Source organism: Vicia villosa, linkage group LG1, assembly GCF_029867415.1.
Source record: "Vicia villosa cultivar HV-30 ecotype Madison, WI linkage group LG1, Vvil1.0, whole genome shotgun sequence".
In the NCBI taxonomy this organism is placed as follows: domain Eukaryota; kingdom Viridiplantae; phylum Streptophyta; class Magnoliopsida; order Fabales; family Fabaceae; genus Vicia; species Vicia villosa.
Genome location: NC_081180.1, coordinates 71,964,092 through 71,990,791, shown reverse-complemented (window position 1 = coordinate 71,990,791; position 26,700 = coordinate 71,964,092). Strand labels below are relative to the sequence as shown.

At 30.7% G+C, this 26,700-nt stretch overlaps 2 protein-coding genes across 2 annotated transcripts; both read right to left on the bottom strand.

Moving 5' to 3' along the window:
- Positions 1-15,924: 15,924 nt before the first annotated feature.
- Positions 15,925-22,473, bottom strand: LOC131641574 (NDR1/HIN1-like protein 12). Its single transcript, XM_058911879.1, has 2 exons — positions 22,297-22,473; positions 15,925-19,577 (listed from the first exon to the last, which is right to left on the bottom strand). Exon 2 carries the CDS (start codon positions 17,078-17,080, stop codon positions 16,469-16,471), a length of 612 nt encoding a protein of 203 aa, XP_058767862.1. The 5' UTR covers positions 17,081-19,577; positions 22,297-22,473; the 3' UTR covers positions 15,925-16,468.
- Positions 20,519-22,403, bottom strand: LOC131641564 (pentatricopeptide repeat-containing protein At1g77360, mitochondrial-like). The gene has a single exon (XM_058911871.1). It carries the CDS (start codon positions 22,151-22,153, stop codon positions 20,666-20,668), a length of 1,488 nt encoding a protein of 495 aa, XP_058767854.1. The 5' UTR covers positions 22,154-22,403; the 3' UTR covers positions 20,519-20,665.
- Positions 22,474-26,700: the final 4,227 nt, after the last annotated feature.

The window sequence follows — 26,700 nt, the reverse complement described above, 5'->3', positions numbered from 1 at the left end:
TACAAACTCAAGTACATCACCTCTATTTATACTAATGGCATTCATAAATCAACTACTAGGGTTTTGCCACCATAAACTTAATCTAATGTCTATAAATCTCTTTTTAGAATTTTCTCTACTATTCTACAAAAATCCTAACTTATCCTTATTTTCTAGATCCACGGATCTCTCTAGAATAGGATTCTAGAAGTTGGACCTACAACAACTCAAATTTGAGCTTATAAATCTTTACGACAAAAAACTAACAAATACAAAATCAATTTAAATATTCAACCTCCCCTTAAACTTGATTTTGCTACACCAAGTAAATATCTTAATGTGATAAATTCTTCGTGTTTGAGATGTTTGGTGAACATATTTGTTGATTGATCATACATCTTCACGTAATCCAACTGCACATCGTTGTTAGAAACACACTCTCTTATACAGTGATATCATGTGTCAATATTCTTACTTTGAAAATGGAAGACTGGGTAAGTTGGGAAAGGGAAAGCAACTTGTATTATTGAATGTTTATAATTTTTGGCTTGATACAAACTCAAATACATCACCTCTATTTATACTAGTGGCATCCTAAATCAACGACTAAGATTTTGTCACAACAAACATAATCTAATGGCTATAAATCACTCTCTAGAATTTTCTCTACTATTCTACAAAAATCCTAACTTATCCTTATCTTCTAGAGAGATCTATAGAGCTCTCTAGAATAGACTTCTAGAAGTTGGACCTACTAAAACACAAGTTTGGGCTTAAAATTCATAAGGCCCAAAAACTAACAAACCTAGAATCAATGGAAATATTCAACAACTCCTTCTAACCTAAAAATTACTGCGTTTACATATTTTACAATAAAAACTTTCTTTGTATCATCTTGATCTTCTTGATGCAAGCTCAATATAATAACAAAGATATCCTTCTATTCAGACTATCATTGTTGTTGCTTTGTTCTTAATTATGTTTGGACTTATAATAAAAACAATAATTAAAAAAAGGAGAATATTATTGTAGAATTCATAGTCAACCGTACATGAAAGGTGGGATATACACATCAAAAGTACAAGAAATTGTTGGTTACATATGACGTCGTTTCATAAAAAGAAAAAGAAAAGAGGTGAATAAGGCGGCGGCTTCTTGATGGATGGTTCATAAGGTGGTGGTGTTTTCTAAGTCTTGTCGGTGTTGGTGAGCTTAGTTAATGTGCTACTTTTATTATCAGATTCAGAATTAAAAAGAGAATTAAAATCACAATTTCAAATCTTCTAAATCTTTTGATTTGTCAATTTCAAATCTTCTATATCTTTGGATTTGTTAATTTCAGATCTTTTAGATCTTCTAGATTCTTGTTGTTATTGTAATAGTTTATAATTTTTCAATAATCTTGAATGGCGAGGCTTTTGTTGAACAATCTTCAATGAATGATTTTTATGTTCTTGTTCATAATTTTTGGGTTCTTGTTCATAGTATATGCTGATTTAATTAATTTTTATATTTTTAAGATTGGTGGGTTCATAGTTTATGTTGAATTCTTAAACAATTTTTATGATGTTTGAGTTAGGAATTTGGTGTGGTAAACATTTCAACGAAAATACCATCATTCTTTGTTGCTTTCTTTTTTCCATACTTTTAGTTTCAATGCTACATTGAAATTGGAAGATGCAATGGGTGAATATTTTTGTGATTCATAATTTAAGAAAATAGTTTAATGTTAATTATTCTTCCAATAAAAAATATTAATGGCCTTAACTTTGCTTTTTCATTTTTATGGTAATTTAATATATTTTTTATTTTAATTTTTACAAACTTTAATTTATTTGAAATTTGTTTATTTATTCAAATACAAAATTTTTCAGAAATTTGTTTATTTATTCAAATACAAAATTTTTCCTATAATTAAAATAAAAATTATTATAAACGAGATGGGTAATACCTAATACAATATAGACACTGCCATATCATAATTTTAACTGACACGTCATTAATGTCTATGTCATGTCGTTAAAAATTGGTTCTAGATTTGTATGAGACTAAAATCCTGGAAAAAAACTCAAAAAATAAACAAAAACCCAGATTCTAAAATGGAGGGGTCAAAATAAGAAAATAAGAGGACCAAAATTGTAATTAAAAAAAGCAAATTATCTGCAAGCTTCAATTTTACTACAAACCCACTTTGAAGTGTTGGAAAATGAGAAGCAATCTTATTCTAATCATTATCATGGATAGTAGGAATAAGGGTCTAATCAACAATATAAGTCAAAATAGTTTTGCTTACATCAAGCTTGTGAATCCTGAGATCCGATCTATACTGGATTTTAGATATGTATCTTTTTTTTTTGCTTTTTTATTCTAGACATGCATCTCTTTTTTCTTTCTTCGACACCCTTGATCTTGTAGTGAAATATCATGAAATGAAAAAAATAATTTTTGTGATGTAGGCAACACTTTATTGCATTTTACATACATATACCATATACATTTCTTGTGTGGTAGATAGTGGATTATACCTTCATAAACATTCTCTGTTTTAAATTCGCTTGTTTTTAATATTGGCTTCAAACACATACTTAGACGATATCACCTCATTCGAGAGATAATCAATAGAGGATATGTAAAGATATGCAGAGTACCAATACTTGACAATGTTAATGTCCCACTAATAAAGCCTCTTGCACATCAGAAGCATGATGAATACTAGGTGTATGATTGTTTAACTCTAGTGCTAGGTGGAGATTGTTGGTGTAAGCTCTTAAGGCCAATAGTTCTATTAGAACTTAGTACTTTGATCGAATTATTTATTAATAATAAAAGAAATTTCTTTGTAATGTTTATTTTTCAAAAAAAAATAATAAAGTCCCTAGAATAGTTAGTCCGTTTAATGAAACATTAAGTATGACTTAATCATAAGATCCCATTAAACATAAGACATTATTCTTAAAGTATCCATAGTCAAGCTTTATTATGAAGTGGGATAACATTAAAACATTGAGACTATTATGTGGATAGGCTTATGGTTCATGGAAAAAGAGTTATCAAGTTTGTCTAATAGGTATGAATACTAAGAGTAATATTTATATTGGATTGACCCACAATGAGAATACGACATAGAATATTATGCAAGTGTCAAAATTTATTCTCAAGGTGATAGGATGACTACTTTATTGAAACCACTATGGACCCTAGTGTAACGTCCCGAATTTAATTAATTATTCAATTAATTGATCAAGGATTTATTCGTTGGAATTAGTTGAAGTCGGGATTTATCGATATTATTCTAAAGGCGTGAATGAATTAATGTGTTGAGTTGAGCAGTTAAGTTATGGTCGGATTAGTCGGAGAAGAACAATTGCGAGTTGGTATTATTTAAGTTATGGATTGATTGTAGTTGTGGAATATTTTTGGGAATAATATCCGTTTATGTTGTGTGGCTATTTAATTAAGTATATTATGTTTTGTGATTTATTGGGTATATAATATAATGAAGTTAGTAGTATTGGGCCTAAGTGGTAGAGTTGTGGGTTAAGCCCATTAGTGAGATAGTAAGAGTTAGGGTTTTAGAGATTTAGTCTCGTAACTCATTTGGTGAAAGAAGAGAAAGAAGAGGAAGAAGGGAAAGAAGAGAAAGAAGAGAGGAAAGCTAGGGAATAAAAAGGAAGAACTCCATTGGAGAAGATGAAGCTTTTGCTAAGGTAAGAGTGAGGTTCTTACTCTCTAAGGGTTGGCATGATGATGGGTATGGTAGAGATTAGGTTTCATAATTGAAATCCATGAATGTGTGAAGAATTGAAATGTTGATGAATATTGAAATTGATAATTGGTTTGCTGCGAATTTGATGTATTATTAAAGGTTTAAATGAGTGGATGATATTGTGATTTGTGTTCAACCTTTAACCTTTAAAATTCATAGTTTTTGTATTGTTAGGGTTTGTGATAAATTTCCATGAAATTATGGTTGAAAACATGTTTTGGATGATTATTGTTGATGAATGATGTTAGCTAGCATTGTTATATGCTTCTAATTGATGTTTGAGAAGGGTTTGGTGTGGTGGAAGTGGGATTATGCAAGTCTATTCGCTCTGTTATTTTTCTACATAATCGTGCGTTCGCTAAGCGGCCCCTGGCTCGCTAAGCGGATGCTGATTGAAAATTTGAAAATGCGCGAGCCCGCTAAGCGGAGCAGGTCCGCTAAGCGGAGCTGCGAAAACTGAAAATTATTGTTTTTAGTCTGCACAAGCCCGCTTCAAGCTGGGTTATTGAATTTGAGTTTCCATAAGCTCGCTGGAGGGTCGCTAAGCGGACCCTCTTGTGCAAAACTTGTTCAAACTTTGAAATGATGTATCTTTTGATCCGTAACTCCTTTTTAAGTGTCGTTTGAACCTCCGTGAAGCTCTAATTTATGTCTTTCTGATGAATATGATTTGAAAACATTTGGAAACCTTTTTGAATCTTTTCTTTAAATGAAATTGTTTGATGTTGAGATTGTTGTTGTGATGTGATGTATTGTTGTATGTTATATGCAATTATGCGTATGTTTTGATATGCGTGAGCCGATAATGATGCCTTGTGGTAAATTAACAATAAATATATTTTCATTATGAAGTTGAATATCACGTGTTATGATGCCACTTGATTCGTATAATGTGATGTTTATTGTTAATATGATGAATGTGTTGATGTTGTTGTTAACAAGACAAGTTGTCCATGTTTGTTATTAACGTGATGAAATTGTTGTCGTTGTTGCTAGTATGTGGAATTGTTGTTTTTGTAGACCCTATGGTCAATGTTAATAAGTTGTATTGTGATGTATTGTGAAGTGAATTAATGTTGGGTAATGATACGGCATAGAGACGTGATTGAGACGTGATGAATTACTATAAAAGTAATGATGTTTAGTCGATGTTTGAAATGTGCTGTATATGTTGTTTTGTGTGGATGTCACATTCATTGAGTCACATCCATTGCATAAAAGAGACAAGGCCTTAATGGCAAAAGCAACGAGGCCTTAATGGCAAAAGCGACGATGTGCCCAAGTGGTTATTTTTGAGACGATGGGAGTTTTACTCCAAATGGTACCACATGCATGTGCATAAGTCGGGTCACATTTGAATTGCATTTGATTTGCATTTGAACTGTGTTTGGATTGTTGAGATCACGAGATGTTTGTTGTGACGTGATGATGAGATGTTTGTTGTGACGTGATGATGTTATAATTGTGACTTTGAATATGTTGTCCTAATTGATTAATGACATTGTTACCGTTTTGGAAGTTGTATTATATTGATAAGTTGTGAAGTTGTAATAATTGTTGTATGAAGTGGTGACATTATGTATGATCTATATCTCCTATATTATTTATCATGCATTCCTTTATATTGTAACATATCTCACCCCTTTGCTGATATTTCCCCTACCATAGGAAATGGGCAGGTACTCAAGAATAGAAGTGGAAGTTTGTAGCTTCATCGAGTCCAGTTGGTGTGTCGTTCTGATATGTAGCACTCGGGGGGATGTTTATTTGTTGTTTCATGTAGTTAATATATAAGTTGTTGAGTTCTAAGTTGAATAATGAGAAGTACTATGATGTTTTAAAGTTGTTTTTGATTGAATAAAGATGATTCGTTTATAAAGTTGAATATTATGATTCCGCTGCATATTAAGTAAAAGTTGGTTTGTCCTTAGAGCTGATATAAGTCATTTGTGACCCTCTGAGATTGAATTGTTACGTATCTGATTATGTGTTGTTTTTATGAAGTAAATGTGATATCCCAAATGCTTGTTGATAGTTTTTAAAATACTCTGATTTCTGCTTATAATTACCGGGTAGAATTTGGGTGTTACACCTAGGTTTGGAGTTAAGTACTTTATAGTCAATCAAGCGATGTCCGTAATAGAATGACTATAAAAATGGTTGATGGGTACCCACGAATCATGCTGAAGGGCATGAGTGACCTAATTGTAATTTTACGTAACATGATATATGCCTAAGGGTTTAGTATTAAATTAGAAAAAGGTGACACAGTCTATGTCTTGTGTTCAATATAGACATGATGAAAAAAAGGGTAATTGTACACACAGACATTAACATTGAAAGGTTTTTGTGAGATCACGAGATATTTTCGTGACTTGAGTAGTAGTGATGTGTCACTAGATACTGCTTACTGTTTATTATATTAAATGTGTTATTTTGTATAATCTACTCCCATTGAGAGTACACTCTTCCTATTTGGAATTATAAAGTTTGGATAAAAATAAACAACACAATCACATAGACCATGTGATAGCTCATATAAAAGGACTAGGTTACCTGATAAAGAGATGGAATATTAATCAAAGAGAGGCATAATAAGAAGAACATAAGACCATATTTCTCCTCATAGATGGAAGTATCCATCTTTAAGATCTATTCTTTTAGCATAATTTTGTGTTGATAATCTTCCTTTTATTCTTAAAAGACTTTACTTTAAACACACGGTTAGTAGAAAAATAAATATAATGAAGATGTGATGATTTGACACTTGTTAGAAATAATAACTGGAGTTTTTAGAGTTCATTTTCTACTAAGTTACTTACCTTTTACCAACATATAAGATTTAGAGGACTTCTTTCTTTTGATTATTTTTGGAACCAAACTCAATTTTCTTTGAAGTTTTCTAAATCGAGAGGCAATTTTCTTTTGACAATATTCTTGCAATTCCACAATCTATTTATTTCTTGATGAGACTTGTAACAGTCTGGGCCCCTCGCAAGGCGCTCCTAGCACTGCCACCTCACGATCTTCTTTACCCCCTCTCTAGTAGAGTTTTTTTCCTTTCGTAGGAGTCGAACCCTATACCCTGAGGTTAAAGTACATGTTCAATTCATTCCCACTACGAATTAAGCTACTAGCTCCCCCATCATAGTCATTTCATATGAGATTGAAATTCATGATGTGTGAGTAAGTTATAATCATCTTATGGCTTCTAGTTGTAGATATATAGGTACAAGTATCATTGAAATGTATATCTCTGTGTTAATTGTATCCTCTTGTAATGAGTCTTGCTTAATTTCTCAAAAAAATATTTCATCCTCGTAAATCTTGTTACGAAAGATTCATCTGGTTCAAATCACTTGATTAACTTAAGATTTGGGATAAAGTTCTCAAACATTGTTTCTCTTATAAACATGATCACAATTCTCATTATGTATTTTAGAATCTTTCAACATGTTGGACAGGATGTCTGACACATCTTTATCACCATCACGATTTCTCAAATTGGTTCTTGGGAATCCTTGTCAGAAGAAATTATAATGAGATGATGATTTCTCATAGGCCCATACGTGAGAGTAACATCACCCATATTCCTACCAACAACTAGATCAACCTTAACACCAAGTGGAATATTGTGGAGAGAAATATCTTATGCATACATCTTGTAGCTAGACCTTAATACACTAAGAATAACATCCAGTTCACGCTTCATCAAACATACTCTCCTATTTTTGGTTGATCAAAACTCCATACATATGATAAGGAATTATCATTGTAAGAATTATGCCATAACCATTATTCTTAGTTAGCTTCTTCTTTTGAACCAGTGTCGGTTGTTCAAAGTTGGGAAGACCTCCTGCCTGACCATCAACATTCTCTACAATGACACCTTCTTTCTTGAGTCTAAGAAACTTCTCATGAGGTGACTCCAAATCCTAAGTAAGATGTTGAACTATCTTGTCTGACATTTTGGTTGGCCTTTTTGCATAAACATTTCTTTTATCGATCTTAAGACATTGCAAACCCCTGATATATTCCTCAAATATGACCTTTCTTATAAGAGCTTCTTCACCTTTATTGGTGACACCAAGTTTAGATTTTTTGAAGTTCATATTCCACCTTTGTTCACAATCTTGGTTTATGCTGATCACATTTCCGGTTGAGCCTTTTCTCAGTAGTAAGTCCTCTCAACTAGGATTAACCAATTTCCCTATGCCCTTGATCCTTCCATTTGCTCCATTGTCAAGAGTGACATGAACTATCTTTTCTCTATTCATGTGTCTGGTACCCCCTCTATCACAATACCAACCTTATATTGAGGAATCTTTACGCGCTATATGAGTTATGGGCTAGTTGAAGTACCCTTGAGTTTCCACTTCTTCTTCACGTGGACTTTTTTTGTATCCTCTGTTCTTCAGCTTTGTTAGACTATCATATTGAGGATATCCATGGAGATCGTAACCATAAGGCATTATATGTCCATATTTACCATATTGACTACATTTAAGAGGCAGTAACACATGTTATACACGATGATGGGACATGTGGTCCATCCTCGGAGCCCTAGTTTTCTTTTCAGGAAGAACAACTTTCTTTGGGGGAATCTTCTTGTTTTTCTTTTTCTTTCTCGTCCCAAAACCCTCTTCATATCTCTGGACATCTCTCCAAACTCCACCATTCCTAACATATATCTGAACCAATTTTCATATTACTTTTAGATTGTATCATGTTTTCCAGTTTGGAGTTTAGTGATGAAAACTATTTTTCTACACCTATGATGGTTGAGACAAGTTTCTCTGTTTCCTTTTGAAGCACACCTATTATTTTCTTTTGATTGTCTATTGTTAACCACGCTTCTTCCACTTAGTGTGCAGGAGTTTGTATAATGTATATAGCTCTTCTTCAGTCAGGTCTTCAATACTGGACTCATCTTAAGACTCATATATTTCAGAATAAGCCATCACATTGTTGACAGTTTCTCCCTCATTTTCATTACCAGAATCAACCAAGTGGTGGATAATTCAGTTTTCTATTTTGATAGAAAGGTAGGACATTTTGCTTTAATGTGTCCAAAATCCTCACACTCAAAGCACTGAGTACCCTTGCCACCATTGGCTTTGTCTTCACTCCTGCATTTTTCTGGAGACTAATGTCGGACCTCTTGTCTTGGACATTTGTCCTCCAATTTCTATCCAATACTTCATGTAATTGTTGAATTTTTTCCAAGAAGAGCTATATCATCTGAAAAGTTCTTTTCTTTATCACCTCGACTCCCAACTCCCTCATGTTGGACACATCGACTATACCTTTATTATTCTTTTTAGTCTTATTATTGATAGACATATCAAAAATTTGTAAGGAACCAATGAGTTCATCAACCTTAATATTGCTTAAGTCCCGAGCTTCTTCAATAGCATTCACTTTCATATCAAACCTCTTAGACAATGATCTGAAAATTTTTCTGGCAAGCTTTTCTTCAGACATCTTTTCACCTAAGGAAAAAGAAGTGTTGGCAATATCATGCAACCTAATATGGAATTCACAGGTAGAATCGTCTTCATTCATTCTCGAATTCTCAAACTTAGCTGTAAGTAGATGCAGCCTTGACATACGAACTTTGGATGTGCCTCTATGTACAGTTTTGAGAATCTCTCAAGATTCTTTAGCTTCTGAACACGTGTTGATCAACATCAACATCAACATGTTCTTGTCCACATTGTTGAAGATAACATTCAAAGCCTTGGAGTTTCTAAGAGCTTCATCATATTCAACATCAGTCCAATCAGCTTCAAGTTTTAAACTGGTTGTATGATCTTCAAAAGTAACCACTGGATGCTTCCACCCTTTTATCAAATCTTTCCATAATTTGTTGCCCATGGATTTGAGAAAGACAATCATCATAGACTTTAAATAATCATAATTGATGCCATCCAAAATAGGTGATTTGTTGACTGATCCTCTGTATTTCATTGTGCCTATTTGAGCAGAATTTATCTTCCCTGGAGCTCACTCAATAGGGTAGAGTGTCTTCTCTAATTCCAATTGAAATTATGTTCCTTAGCAGACAGATGTCAAACGAGATGTCCTGGACAACTGGTTTGACAAGTTAAACCAGAATCACCATAATTAACACAGTATAACTTATACAAGATGATGGAGTAGAAAAGCAATCAAGAACACGACAGTTGGTAACCTAAGTCTGATGCAACAACACCTACGCCTAGAGGGTTGACTTCCAACCCAAGGAAGGAAATTAACTATTAGTAGCTTAGTACATTTAGTCTTATAGGAACAACAAGCTCTATGTTGTTTAATGCCTCTTCCTAATACTACCCAATGACTTTCTATTTAGGACTCCTCATAAATATGAGAACCCTTCTCACTTTCTCTCAATCACTAAACCCTAGTGGTCAACTTCACTTATCAATGTGGAATATTGATTTACAACTCAACTAGACAAACCTACAACTATGCCAAATTACAAAAACATAGTATGGTGTACATAAAGCAATAACAAGGACTCAAATAAACCTTAACACTCTAAATATCTTCAACGTATTACTTGCTTTTCAATGTGAATTTTGAGCTCCTTAGATAGCAAAGTATTTTGGGCTTTTCTCCTTGGATATTTGATTTGATTTCGTCCAAAATAATTGCATAATCAGTTGGATATACTTTGTTCCATAAATTTATCCAACAAAAAGATATGATTTGATTGATTTCAAATTTAAATCTCCATTTAAATCTGATTTGATTTTCACAGTTGTCTAACAAATCATATAAGCTTACTGCTAAATAAAAGCAACAAAATCTAATTGAATTTTCAACAGAGAATCATTCCAAAATGTAGCATTATGGCCTATGGAGCAAGACTCGTATGTCGTACTCACATGTTGGGGCATCGCGTCCAACATGTGTTCCTTCTGTACCATAAAAACAGCTTGACACACTGATCAATCTTGAACACTTCTCCATATTATTGTTTTGCATAATGTACAATCCAAAAAGGAACAACAATTAGCTCGTGGTAAAATATTTGTTTAGAAGCTTGAATACTAACAACTCCAAGATTCTTTTGTCGAAAGAGGACTAACAATTTGGATCCATCATTTGGAAAGAAGACTCACCACTCTACTCCTCATTTTATTGTTTGGTTGAAAATTAGTCATAAGTTTCATTTTCCTTGTATAAGTGGGTTCGTGAGTATTACCTACTAAAATCTCTCAAATTTGTTGGATAATCTCCAGATCATATCTTGGGTGAACTTGTATAATTCTTGGTGTTTCTCTCTTTCTCTTAAACTCTTTATTTCCGCACTTATATTCGGCAATTTTATTGGCCGCTTCTTAATTATAAACATTTTTCTACAAGTATTTTCAAACTCTAATTTCAATCGTAAAAATTTTCAAAACCAAATTTTTCCTGAAACAAGCAATTCACCCTCCCCTCCTTTGTGTGTGAATTCACATGTCCAATAAATTGGACTCCGTCAAAAATAGTATTTTGCTCTTGACAACTTTAAGATAAGATCTCATCTAGAAAAAACATATTTAATAGATGAGTTATTCTTGATCATGTTAGTGTCTCTTGTGGGCTATGTGTTAGATCAATAGAATTAGTTTCTCATTTGTTTAATACTTGTAGGATGGTGATTAATCTATGATATATGATTTTTTTTTGGCTTGGGAGGTTAGTTGTCTTCTCGGGAGAGATTAGCTCTCTTTTTTTAGTGTTTTTTGGTGCACTATGTACTTGCACCTATATATATATATATATATATATATATATATATATATATATATATATATATATATATATATAGAGAGAGAGAGAGAGAGAGATAGAGATATAGAGAGAGAGATAGAGAGAGAGAGAGAGAGATATATATATATAGAGAGAGAGAGAGAGAGAGAGAGAGAGGAGGGTTATATTGACTCCAAGAGTAAGTGTTCAACACTTACTCCAAATCATAACCATTGATTATCATTAATCCAACGGTTTTAATTAAAGTTTTATATAAAAAAATATTTCCAAAAATAAATAGATTAAATGATCAATTAAAACCGTTAGATTAATGAAAATCAATGGTTATGATTTGGAGTAAGTGTTGAACACTTACTCTTGGAGTCAATATAACCCTCCTCATATATATATATATATATATATATATATATATATATATATATATATATATATATATATATATATATATATATATATATATATATATATATAGGGAGCGTATCCGGTGAGAACTAATATTTATGTGAGAAACGAGAACTATTAATATCAATCGTTGGATTTCATTAACGTTTATGATTTAAAATTTTTAATATGAAGATCACCTCACTGAATTATATCTGTTATGCTCAATATTTAAACTTTCCATTTGAAGAGATTCTTACTGAAAATAATTCTAGTTGATGAGTTAATCATTATTAAAATAATTTTATAAATACACTTAATTTTATGATATAAATATAAAATATAATTCAAATATATTTAGTATTTCTATTTGAAATTAAAATTATCTAAAACTATAAATATTTTTCAAGACTAAAAACATACCCAAAATAATTTTTTTAAAAATAAAATTAATTTTAAAATAATCATAAACATAAATTGTACACTCATCTTACTAGTATTAAAATTATTTTTAAATAAATATGTCATAAAGTTCTTTAAAAATATTAACTCTTAAAAATTAATTAAATTAAAAAATTATTTTTAAAGTTATATCTTTGCATATTATAAAATTATATTTTTATAATTTATTTTGATAAATTAATTGCTATAGACTTACTTTGAAAACCAAACAAGTCTCCCAATATTTTAATACCAATTTAATCATAGTATAAAATTTACTAAATATTATGAAGTAAGAAATTTTAAAAAAAAAATTATAATTTAAGGAATGAGCTATGTCATTAGTGTAAGATTTTTTTTTAGTAAATTTTATTACGATAATTAAATTGTTATTAAAATATTGGAAGACTTGTTTGGTTTTAAAGTAAGTTTATAACAATTAATTTATCAAAATAAATTATAAAAGTAAAATTCTATAATATGCAATATATAATTTTTTATTTTTTAAATTAAACTAATTTTAAAGAGTTAATATTTTTAAAGAAATTTATATGACATAGTTTTATTTAAAAATAATTTAAATGCTAGTAAGATGAGTAAACAATTTATGTTTTTGATTATTTTAAAACGAATTTTATTTTTTAGAATTTTTATTTTTTAGAATTTTTCTTTTGGAATAATTTCAGGAATGAGCTAAGTGATTATTGTAAAAGAAATTTTAGTAAATTTTATACTATGATTAAATTGGTATTAAAACATTGAGAGGCTTGTTTGGTTTTCAAAGTAAGTCTGCAGCAATTAATTTATCAAAATAAATTATAAAAATATAATTTTATAATATGCAAGATATTACTTTAAAATAATTTTTTTAATTTAATTAATTTTTAAGAGTTAAGATTTTTAAAGAAATTTATGACATATTTATATAAAAATAATTTTAATACTAGTAAGATGAGTATACAATTTATGTTTATGATTATTTTAAAATTAATTTTATTTTTAAAAAAATTATTTTGGGATTATGTTTTTAGTCTTGAAAAATATTTATAGTTTTAGATAATTTTAATTTCAAATAGAAATACTAAATATATTTGAATTATATTTTATATTTATATCATAAAATTAAGTATATTTATAAAATTATTTTAATAATGATTAATTCGTCAACTAGAATTATTTTTATTAAGAATCTCTTCAAAATGGAAAGTTTAAATATTGAGCCTAATAGATATAATTTAGTGGGGTGATCTTCATATTAAAAATTTTAAATCTTAAACGTTAATGAAATCTAACGATTAATATTAATAGTTCTCGTTTCTCACATAAATATTAGTTCTCACCGGATACGCTCCCAATATATATATATATATATATATATATATATATATATATATATATATATATATATATATATATATATATATATATATATATATATATATATATATATATATATATATATATATATATATATATATATATATATATATATATATATATATATGGGGACGACTCAAGTGAGAACACTTGGTTATTATGAGAAATGAGAACAATGAATCACGACCATTAAATTTTAATTCTGTTGATTTTAATGGACTGGATTGGTTTCTCTTTCTATGATCTTTAGTATTTATTTTAAACCAACATAGAAAGAGAAACCAATCCACTCCATTAAAATCAACAAAATCAAAATTTAATGGTCGTGATTCATTGTTCTCATTTCTCATAATAACCAAGTGTTCTCACTTGAGTCGTCCCCTATATATATATATATATATATATATATATATATATATATATATATATATATATATATATATATATATATATATATATATATATATATATATATATAGAGAGAGGAGGGATCAAATTACACCAACAAGTTACACTAAATGTTACACTCTTTTATAACCATTGATTGTACTTTAATCTAACGGTTATTAAAAGACCTATTTTAGACTCATGATTCACGTGATTCTTTCTAAAGATAGTTTCCTCTATTTTTGGTAATAAATAAAAACATGATTTTTTAAATATTTAATAAATCAAAAAAGTTAGAATTCTTAAATAATTCTAAAACAAATTATTGATTATTAAAAAAATATTTTCTTCTTATTTTTAAAATAATCTCAACTTTTGTATTTTCTTTATAATAACTTTTATTATATTCAACTAAAGTAAATAATGAATTATGATTTTAAATATTTCTTAAAAAATCATAATTTTTAATAAAAAATGTGAATTTTAATATTTAATAATATTTTCTAAACAAAAAAAAAATTTATCCACGTTTTTCTTTAAATCAAGTTCTATTATATATAAATTCAACTAATACCTTTTAAACAATAGTATGCAATAATACATTCAAAACATGTATGAAGAAAATAAAACTAAACAACAAGTAAAGAGTATATAATATAATGTTTAAGTTTTGAATAAAATAAATAAAAAAATGATATAAATTAAGTTCAATAAAATGTTCACTTTTTTTCCCGATTTTCAACATGATAATTATACACACATTACTCACTATTTTATTTTTTTCAATTTATGTTTATTAATACAATTTTAAATTTTATTTAAAAACTTATAGGTTTTATTGTGTATTTTAAGTAGATAAATATTGTTTTATTTAAAATAAATTAAATAATATTGTTTTAAAAGGATAAAATTAAAAGAAAAAGTAAAATTTAATATTTTTTAAGTAAAACAAAATTTTATTCTTTTAAAGCATACTATGAAATCTATAAATTTTTAAATAGATTACAAAATCGTATTGAAAATATTAAAGAAATTAAATAAAAAATTAATTCATTTAAAATTAAAAAACTATTTTTTATTAAGAATTATGATTTTTTAAAAAATATTTAGAATCATAATTCATTATTTGCTTTAGTTGAATATAATAAAAATTAATATAAAGAAAATACAAAAAGTGGGATTATTTTAAATTTTTATTAAAAATTATGATTTTTTAAAAAATATTTAAAATCATAATTCATTATTTACTTTAGTTGAATATAATAAAAGTTAATATAAAGAAAATACAAAAGTTGATATTATTTTAAAAATAAGAAGAATTTTTTTTTATTAATAATCAATAATTTTTTTAAGAATTATTTAAGAATTCTAACTTTTTGATTTTTTAAATATTTAAAAAATCATGTTTTTATTTATTACCAAAAATAGAGGAAACTATTTTTAGAAAGAATCACGTGAATCATGAGTCTAAAAGAGGTCTTTTAATAACCGTTAGATTAAAGTACAATTAATGGTTATAAAAGAGTGTAACACTTAGTGTAACTGATTGGTGTAATTTGATCCCTCCTTATATATATATATATATATATATATATATATATATATATATATATATATATATATATATATATATATATATATATATATATATATATATATATATATATATATATATATATATATATATATATATATATATATATATATATATATATATATATATATATATATATATATATATATTCTACTAAGAACTTTATTATTTTGTATAGTTTTGTAGACTTATTGAAAGTTGTTATCTAGAAGAAGAGGAAGGAGTGGGTCAAGAAAATACTTTAAACTGAATGTAATTTAAATGAGTAAAGAAAGAAAACGATTGAAAATTCTTTAAAAATTCTTTCATGTTTTCTCTGCAATCTCTTAAATGCTTGCATGTTTTCACAACGTTTTCTAAAGTTTGGTCTTAAATATATCATGTTAATTAGTCTTATGTAGTTCTTTCAATTGTACAATAATCACACTTCTTGAGTAGGAATCAATCTCAACCCCCATTCATGATGTTGTGTCTCTTCTTAAAAGGATTAAGAGTTTCAAAAAAACTTCCTTAAAAAAGTGATTATTAATTTATAAAACCAAAGCAAACATGCACAAGGTGTGTCAGAATAGCAACCCATATTAGTATAACAAGATGTTCTATACCACAATTTGATACATCATTAACCCTATTTTGTTCTTTAAAGTTATTTGCTTTCATAATGAATGTATAAGAACCTGTGTAACTTTACTACCTAAAAATCTAGATCTATATCTGTATATAACCTGAATATAATCTACTGAAGAAAGAAGATGAGGTAAAAATATCTTACTAAAAAATCATTTTGATTTGGATGAACACTTGGAAGGTATATAACTACCATTCAATGGACGAAACTTAAGGTAACAATTCAAATGACAAGAATATTTAACAGAACCAAAAGGCCCTACCTTCCACCTAGTTCTACCAGCACCTTTAAAATCAAAACCAATCTCATTTCTTTTCCAAGACTCGTCAACTTTCTCCATTTGATCAGGCGTCAACGGTATCGACGATGATTGAACAACATACCGAAGAACATTTGAACTGTTTTTCGGCACATCAAATGAATCAGCAACAAGCACCGCAATTACTCGACCTTGAAAACTAAGACTAAATGTCATCTTAGAAAATTTTGCATGAGCTTTTGCATTTCCATTGTAAGCAGTCACAACAATGCTTAACTGAGTTTGAAGTAGACCGGCATAATCATTTCTTAGAAGATCTAAATGAGCACTGGTGACACTGATTATAGGTACTCTTGGATGGACCATTATGTAACCAATGAACATCATAATGCCAGCAACAATCATAGCTATAGCGAAAATTGTACAGATTATAGCTGCTAACCAAACTAATGGGTTGGTGTGACCACCAGAACCCATTACAGGTTTTCTCTTGAATGCAACCATTGTGTACAATAGTAGTGATAGTAACAATAAAGAAATGACATTAAAATTTGAGAGACTACATATATAGTTTCAATTTAATGTTGTTGGAAAAGGGTACAGAGTTTTTCTTGAGAATCTTACAGAGAATTTTACCTCTTTTGATTATAATTGGCTTGAAGGTTTGGTATCATCCTTTGCTCACTTGTAAAGCATTTGATTTATACATATAGTTGCGCGTACGGTTTAAGCTTCTAAAGAACAAAGAATCTTAACCACTGTTAACTTGTAAAAAGTAAAATACCAAACTTGCATTAATGAAGGGTATAGTTCAACATAAATTCGAATCAAAATCAGTCCTATAGAAGAATTGCGCTTTAAATCATAAAAGTTTTTCGTGCAAGCTCATCACTCAAGACACTTTACTCAAGTAAAATAATATGAAATTTTCAAAACAAATGGATTAAAGTTGCGAGTAACTAAGATTCGTAAATATGAAAACCAAAAAACACAGCTTTTGCAGCAGATCCAATTATCTGTCCAGTATTTGAGAGATTTTTCAGAGCTTACATTCACAGTAAAGGAAAATTAATTTACATGATCTGAAAATGAAAAAGGGATTGTTGCACAAATTATTTGTAATACAGAAGAGATCGGCCGTTATTGCAGGCATTAGAAGAACTTTTCTGGAAAAGCAACATCAGAGAGTAATTTTGAAAAACACCAAAAACTGATACTGAGACACTGAACACCTGAAACTAAATCAGTCTATCTAAGCAGATTATACTAGAAACCTATTTGGCTAAGGTAAAGTTTTTAAATAAAAACTGAACACAATAGAATTGCAAAACATGTCCATAAGGATAATTGATTCACAGCATGATTCCATCACAAAGCGTTCTTTGTATGTAACTAAGTACTACTGAATCAAACAAACTATAACTCTTAAAATGAACTTATACATACAATAACAATAATACAGAGACAGAAGTAAGTTAAGCAAACATGTAATAGACATGTTGTCACTATGTAGCACTGCGTTCAAACCTAGACGTCATAAGAGCTGCACTCCAACATTTTATGAGTAGCTAGTGCCAAAACATTTTGCTTGACAGGCTTAGACGTGATTCCTGCTTACACTAAATTGTTCCCGACTGAATAAACAGACTCGCAATGTATTATCAGTGTGTAAATGATCTCGGTATGGGAAAAAGATGAATTCCTGCTCAGTTATCAACACAATGAAAAAGAGATTTACAATGAACATGTGTCAGACAATTCTTAGTGATGTCCAACTAAAACCTTTTTTTTATTTGAACACTTATTATACGTGCACGCCTTGGACACACACCAAGAGCATTAGCCAACACCTGCTCTTGGCAAGATAGATTTTGATCATCCCTAACTAGATTAGATCTATCACTTTTGAGCACAAATAGTAAAACAATGTTTTTTATCAACTCTTTTTGTAAAGCTCGATATCATAGGAATAGGATAAACTAGTTGTTATAAAAGACATGATTCATCTTCTTATCTTATGATTATTTAAGTAAGGATTATATTATAATTAATGTATTATAAATAATTTATCTTAGCCTTAGTATTCTTTTTGTGATGGACATTATCATTACCATAACTTTCTATTTAGAAGGTTAGTATATTAATTTTAATTCTCAATGTAGGTTTCTGTTGTGGTATATGTTCGTGACAGTTAACTCTTGAAAGAATTTCACTATCAAACAGTTCTTTAATAAATTTCACTAACAAACAGTTCTTTAATAAATTTCACTAACAAATTCATACGCAAGATAAAAGGATGCTAGTCTAAAAAAAACATTATAGCGAGCTACCTAGTCAATCTCGGAGAGCAGCGCAGTGCGGCTAAATCTTAAAGTGGGATAATGGGATAGCATATAGCAGGTTGACAGATATTTTATATTTTTTTGGAAAAATTACATGAATAACATTTTATACATATATTTCATATGAAATATTATATAAATCAGAGGGAAAAAAAACAAAGTAAAAGAGAGGAATAAGATTAACAAATAACAAAAGACAAAATAGAGTTTAAGAAAATCAGAGTAAAAAAGAAGGCAAGAAAATAAGAAAAGAGGAAAAGGAAAGAAAGAAACAAATCAGGGTAAAACAAGAAAAGAAAGAAGCAAAAAAATTGAAGGAAAAGAAACAAGGAAAAAGAAACGATAAAGAATGAAGAACCACAGGGAAGATGATGAAATTTGACAAAGAAGCTTGTGTTTTGATCGAAAAGAACGACTGCCGCACGCAGCAAACATCTAGGGTTAAACAAATAACACTCAAATTCAGAGAAAAATACCAAACTGCCCGGAAAATGTTTTTTTTTAAGGGCTAATTTTGGTTTTTCAAGCAAAAAACAATAGCGATCCAAAAAGCGACCCATGAAACCCCTCTTGAGTGCCGGAACACTAATTCTCTTCGCTAGCAGTTTCGCTTCCGCCGACAGGCTCCGCGCGGCCGCGGTAGCGCCTCTATTGACTACCTAGATAACAAGAAACAGTTATTGCAAAAACTAAAACAGTATCGTATACAAACTATGCATTAACCCAACAGTATACTTAAATACTAAAAAAATAACAAAATCCATAAATAAATGGGTAATTATCCATAATAGTTATAATTAATTTTTACCATTTATCATTAACATTAGAAATCAAAACCCATTATACCTTAACTACTAATTAAATTGGTCTCTCAGACACCGTAAAATGGCAAATCGCATCACTATCACTTCAACTTTCATATGAAGGTCAAAATAACAAAGGGGAAAAATAAATCCATAGAACATCGTAGATGTTGAACGTGACTATTGCCATCACAGATGAAGTCACTGTCGCCATAAAATTTGTTGTCGTCTCAAAAAGTTTGGATGCTTGCAGTGCTCCATCAAATTATGGCCTCATCAACACCTCCACCAACGCATTGACGTCCATAATCGAAGTATAAAACATGACAGAGATATAGCCAGATGAACTTGCATTCAAGCCTTTATGCATTATAAAAGTTGTAAGTACGAGAATGGAACAAGCAGAATCAAGTTGCAGTTTTGTGGCTGTACTAAATTTCATAAAAAGTCCAGAAAAGAACTGCTCGTGCCAGAAAATATGAACCATAAATCAGGGAGATATTGCCGGGACGGCTGACAATCATAAACTCAAACAATAGAGGTATTTGCGGAAAACTTTGTAGTTATACTATTTGTTTTATTGTATGATGATGATTCTGTTATGAGCACTAAACTCTACAAAACTGGATGCAAATCAGCTACAAGCCCCTACAATTCATGAACGGCAAGTTCATCTCAAATAGCAGAGTGTAACCAACCTCACGAATACCAAAATAATATTTTATAAGGAGAAGACAATGAATTATACAGAAAAGGAACCTGGTACGACAAAAGGTTGTCGAGGAAATTCTACCATGGACTTGGAATGATAAAATTTGTAGAACATTGTTTACAGGGCAAAGCCAAGTCAAGAACAAGCAAAAGCCACTTGTCTCTGACACAATAGATACAAGCAGTTAAGTGTAAAACTCTATTAAAACATGAAGGAAAAAAAGAATTCTAGATTACAACTTGACTTGAGCTTTCCATCTCCTGTAAAGAGTATCAAATCTGTCTCTTGCACTTCTACTATCCTTACGGAACGCTTCCTTCAACTTGGACATTGTAGATTCATATATGACAATCCTTTTATCAAGCATTTCTTCTGCAAACCTTCTCACCTCTGACAATCTACCCAATTTACAAAGACCAATGAGCAACATATTTGCGCTCACCTCAAGTACCCCAACATGAGTTTCAACCATGTAACTCCAAATCTCAAGTGCTGCATCAGGGTCATCGCAATCAAAGAACATTTCGATGGCCACAGCACAATTAGACCCTGTGGGCAGACACTCGTTCTTGATCATCTCGGCAAAGAACCTCTCAGTTTGACGAACCTTTTTGTTCTTCACCAAGCACTCAAAAATCATGTTATATGTCAAAGAGTCGGGAAAAGCTCCATGGAGAACCATCTCATCGAGCAGGCGAAACGCATGATCAATCTCGCCATTGTTGCAAAGCAACCCAATCATGGCATTGTACATGATCAAGTTAGGCAATAACCCACTAACAACCATGACATCCCACAAAGGGATAGCATGAACAGCATCATTTCGCTTAACAAGCACATCAAGAGCATTGGTAAAGAATTTCAAACCTGGAAAGCAATCATTGTCCTTCAAAACTTTAAGAAACGTCACCACCTCATCAAACTGCAAAGCTCGAAGAAGAGTCATCAAAAACGCGTCATAAGCCGCTACATTATCCTGACTCCAACCAACCCGAATCACCATCTCACCAAAAGTACTTTCTGCTTTAGCAGGATTCCCTTCCTTCTCCCATCCCTCCAACAATATCGCAAAACTATCCCCATCCAAATCAACCTTCCCCTTAACCTTCTCCAAAAACTCCACACCCGCCGAAGTCTGATTCTCCTCTCTACAAATCGCGCTAAGCAACGAATTAACCGCCACAACATTCTTCTCAACATCATACCTATCCATCACATCAAAACTCATAACCGCCTCATTAACCCTCCCAGCCATACAATAGCTCTGAAAAACCGAAACAAAGGTAGGCAAAGACAGCACACCCTCCTGCTTCATAGTCCTAACAGCATCCCACATGGGCTCGAAAAGCTGATTCCGACCCAATAAATCAACCATCAAGTTCCACGCGTGGGCCGAGTGTTTTCTCAAACGCCCGGCCCACCGGAAAAACTTGATAGCCGAAGAAGGGTAATTGTAAGAAAGCTTAAGAACCTCATAAACACATTCCTCAGAAGGATGAATCCCAGAAGAGGATAAAGCGGAGTCAATCTCCTGAGGGGATGTTCGCGTGAGTAGATTGCAAAGGGTTCGAGCTGTTGATGATACATTTGGTGTATCAAGATGAGATGGAAATTCGTTGTTTTGATGATTAGGTTTAGCAATTGGGGTTGATTGTCTGTTAGGGTTTTTGGATGGATATTTCCCAATTTTGGTTCTAGGGTTTTTTGAAACAGGTTCCATGATGAAATTGATGAATTAACTGAAAATTAATGGGTTTGGAACAGAGCAATGAATGTTGGAAAGTGAATCAACATAAAAATTAGTGATTTTTGAATTGAAATTGATGGTGAAATGTGAAATTGAGGAGAGGGAATTTGAAGTACCTGATGAGAGTGCGGTTTTGGTTGATCAAGTTCAGTTGAGTAATGAAGAAATTGAAAGATATGGAGATTGGAATTGATGAGTTTTCATATTCAGAAACATGTTCTTGGATTATCTGGCCCAAAACTAAAATTACCTATATCATTACCATAAACTTTGAAAAAAAAAATCTTAATTAAACTATCATTCTTTTTTCTTTTGACAAATTTTCTACCATAATTTCAGCATATTATAACTCAATAGATAAAAATCGATATTATTAAGTTGTACGTAGTTTTCAGAACTCGAATATTGATACACAAAAAATCAATATTGTTAGGTTGAACATCGTCATCAATATTTAAATATTGATACTCAAAATTCTGTGTGAGAGTTTCTAATGATTAATATTACTTTGTCTATGGGAAAAAAAATTCTACCATAATCAATTATGCACCGTATACATTTTATATATTACATACTTGAAAAAAAAATTCTCTTCTTTTCTCGTTGTGTTTTTAAAAAATTTATACACTTTTAATGTTGAGAAAAAAAACTATCGCATACAGTTTTTTTAAATTGTTTGTATATATTATGACATCATATAAAATTAAGAATGACTCGTTCTCTTTAATATTATAAAATATAAAGATTGCAAGGCAAATATATTTAAGATAATGGTTGCAAGGTGAAAATGTGATTAAAAGTTTGTTGTAAAGGTTACGTAAGTTAAATTTGTGTTAAAAGTTGAATGTAAAGTTTGCGATTTGAACCTGTAGTAAAAGTTTAGTTGATAGTGGAAAATTTCAATGTGATATTCTTATGAACTAGACACAGGTCTCGTGATTTTATGCTAATTCAAGATAATTTTGGAATGAGTATTACATTATCCTAATCAGTTTTGTTTATTATTTATCTTCTTCTTCTTTTTCCTTGTTTTTAAAACTTAATTTTAAAATCTATTTTGTCTTTAAGCTTTTGGAAAAGCTTTTTAAATAACAATTCACCCTCTCTCTCTCTTGTATTTGAAGTCACTAGGTCAATGAAGTGACCCTAATGAGAAAAGAGGAGAAATTACTTGATAATGAAGAAGAAAATAGTTGTCGGTAGCGTACACCATCGCCGAAGAAACTTTCTCTGAAAGGGAAAACCCCATTCTAATGAATGTCGAGGGAGAAACATTCAAATCCTGGGAAGACCTCATCGTCAACAAAGGAGTGGAATTAGAAAGAATCGCATAACACAAATAGAGTAAAGTAACATGTGCATCAACAACACTGTAACACGGTGGGAGAACTGACTTTAAAGAAATGTTGCGGATAGCAAGAGTCGCCACCGACTTTTATTTTATCCAATTGGAAAGGCTAAAAGAACAGAAAAAGACCTTTTTAAAAGAGATTGAGTTCGGGGGGTAGGTTATACAAAGGGAAGGTTTAAGGTACCCTTTGTATCCATGGTTATCCATGGGCTCTTAATTGCTTAGCTCACTTTTGTTTTTCAAAATATTTGAAGTGTCGTGTGTGAATAGTAAAAACTTTGAAGAAGAACTTTAGCTTGTAAATAAGCGTAGTCTTTTTGAATTCGATTTTTGAGAAGAAGTGGGAAAAGCATTTGAATTTTGAATTGGATGTGAGCAAGCATTTAAAAACACCTACCCTAAGATTGTCTTTCTTGTTCTTTAAGTCTTTCGGGCGAAAGGGTCTATCCGTACCATGAGAGGGCAGGAAGTCTTTCAATTGGATGTGAAGGATCATCGAGAAATTATCGTTCGCCACAAGACTGTCTGTTGCCCTAAAGAGGGCAGGTAGTCTAAGGGAAGGATATAATAGTCATTTAATATCTTTAGGCATCATGCGAGGATACCTTAGCAACTGGGACAATCATCTTTTACCGAGGCAACTTCGAGGGACTAGATGATTTTCAATCTCTTTAGGCAACCTTGCTTTAGGTATCCTCGGAATCGAGGGACTTGACTATTTTTAGTATAATTAGAGGCAACAGATAATAAGGCAACAGGCAACAAGAAGGGTTACCCTAAAGGTGTGTGGGTGCACAATTACGTGATTCAATTCGATTATACTATCTTGTAATTAGGTGATGCTAATTCAATTCAAGGTTGCACTCCCTAGGATTACTAACCACGCAGTTAATGTCATACAGAAATTAAAAGGCAGAAAATATAAAGTCCTACGCTATACCAATCGACTTAAGTATGAAATGTTAATAATTTAATATTTATCAAAAATTCGACTGAATATAACAAATTAAATAATTATTGGACTAAATTCTAATTATTTAAAAGTATATGTGAAAATTGGTTTTTAATATTAAAAACAAATATTGATAGAATTAAAAAAGTCGAGTTTTCGATAAAAAATAAATGACTACAAAATTATTGTATAAAAAAACTAATTTGTAAAAAATAAATAAAACAGAAAAGAAATTATAGTAAAAGAAAGAAAGAAAAGAAATAAAAAAAAAGCATTCATATAATTAAAAATAAAATAAATTAAAAAAAAACTTAGCTCTGATCATGTGTGGCAGGTTTATGAGGGATTACAATGCACCCTCAATACTTGAGACGTTGGATCTAAGGCTGCAATGATCCTGAGGCTTGGACGTGAGGCTGCACCATGGGGGCGTTTAGATTCGCTACCCTGGATTTGGTTAAAAGTAAATAAAAATAACGCGTGGCCCCTGGGGATCGAACCCCTGTTTAGACTGTGAATAGCATACACGCCTTGCCCTTCCTTCCAATTCCGCTTGTTGATAATAACTGGAAACAGATTAATATATATATATAAAACAAAATTTTGAAATATTTAGAAATCAACCAACGCGCGTGACTTCGTCTTCTTCACAGGGATAGGAGTTTTGCCCACGGTTCACACCTGCTTCAGCCACGGTTACTTGAGCGTTGCCATAAACCCTGCAAAGACCAAAACTCGAAATACAGAGTATAAATTTAACCCAAGGACATATATTGGCCGGAAATCATCCCCTGAATCCAACTGCAGCGTTAATTCTGGCCAATTTTACCTGAAATTCAAAGTCCTTAAAATAGAACCCTAAAACCTAACAATGGCAATTCACGGTCCCTTCATCCATACTTAAATCAAATCACCCAGAAAGCTTGCAAACATGATTATGAACGAAAATATGTAATCAAAACACATTTATGGTGCGTAAATTATAGGAATCAATTCTTGAAAAAAGAAGAACAAACTGTGAGATGCAGAGGTCGGTTCTGAACATGTTAGCTAAAGGTGATGATGTGATTAGCTTCAAGGAACACCAAGGAACATGTTGCAATCCTTTAAATGCCCTGAATTGTCCTCCAAATTAGAAAACGCAATTGGCTTTTTCTTGAAGTTTTGAAGGCTCGGTTGGGGCTCTTGGAGGCAGAGAAAATGCTTGCTCTTCATTAGGATTCATAGTCTATATATAGAAGATTGATTTTAGGTTAATAAACTGAATCAAATCTTGGTAACTTTCATGATTGAAATTTGATTGAACCTTGAATTCAAACTTTCTAAACTTGCTCCAATTTCAATCTTTTTCTCTCAATATTGTCTTGCACGAATTTATATTGATAATATTACTTAAATGATGATTAAATTTGGTCCTTATAGTATCTCTAACCAAATATTTGATTTTCCTTTGATTTACTTAATTTTAATCATCTTTTAAATGAATAAAAATTTATAATAAATCAAATAAATCATGTAATTTCATGGCAATTGGATTTTGAATCTTGGATATCATGAGGATGAAGATTGGGCCAAGAAAGATTGGGTCCCTTTGCAAAAAGATTCATTTTGGAGCCTTTTGTTTCACATTTTTCCTCTCAAAATTGTCCAACTTTGACAAGGCATATCTCACTCAATTTTTAAGATATGGAGGAGTTCTAGGACTTTTTGGAAAGCTCAAGATGTCCTCTACAATCCATTTTGGAACCTCTTTTTCATTTGGAGATTTCATCTTGATAATATGGGCTTTGACAAAAAACTGCTTTTGGTTGACTTTCAAAAAGGACCTGTAATGTTTTCATCCATATCTCTCAAATGAAGCATTTTTAGACTTGGCATGTGAGAGACAAAGTTGTAGAGAATTCAATTTCCTTCAAAATTAGCTTTAGATGGGAAATTTCTGATGTTCCATGTGAAAGTTATGGCTGGTCAAAGTTTAGTTGACTTTCTCCTAATAAAACCCTAATTTAGAAACCAAAGGTTTCGTTGATTTCTGAGTTTCCCTTGATGAATCATGATCAATCCTTGATCAAATGATGAATGATACTTCAAAATGAGGATGTTGACCAAAAATCAGGAATTTTTACTGTACTTGGACCACAGTTGACTTTTAGGTCAACTAGTCGACTGTTGACTTTCTGAGTTATTGATTGAGTAATCTTGTGAATCAGGGCTTGA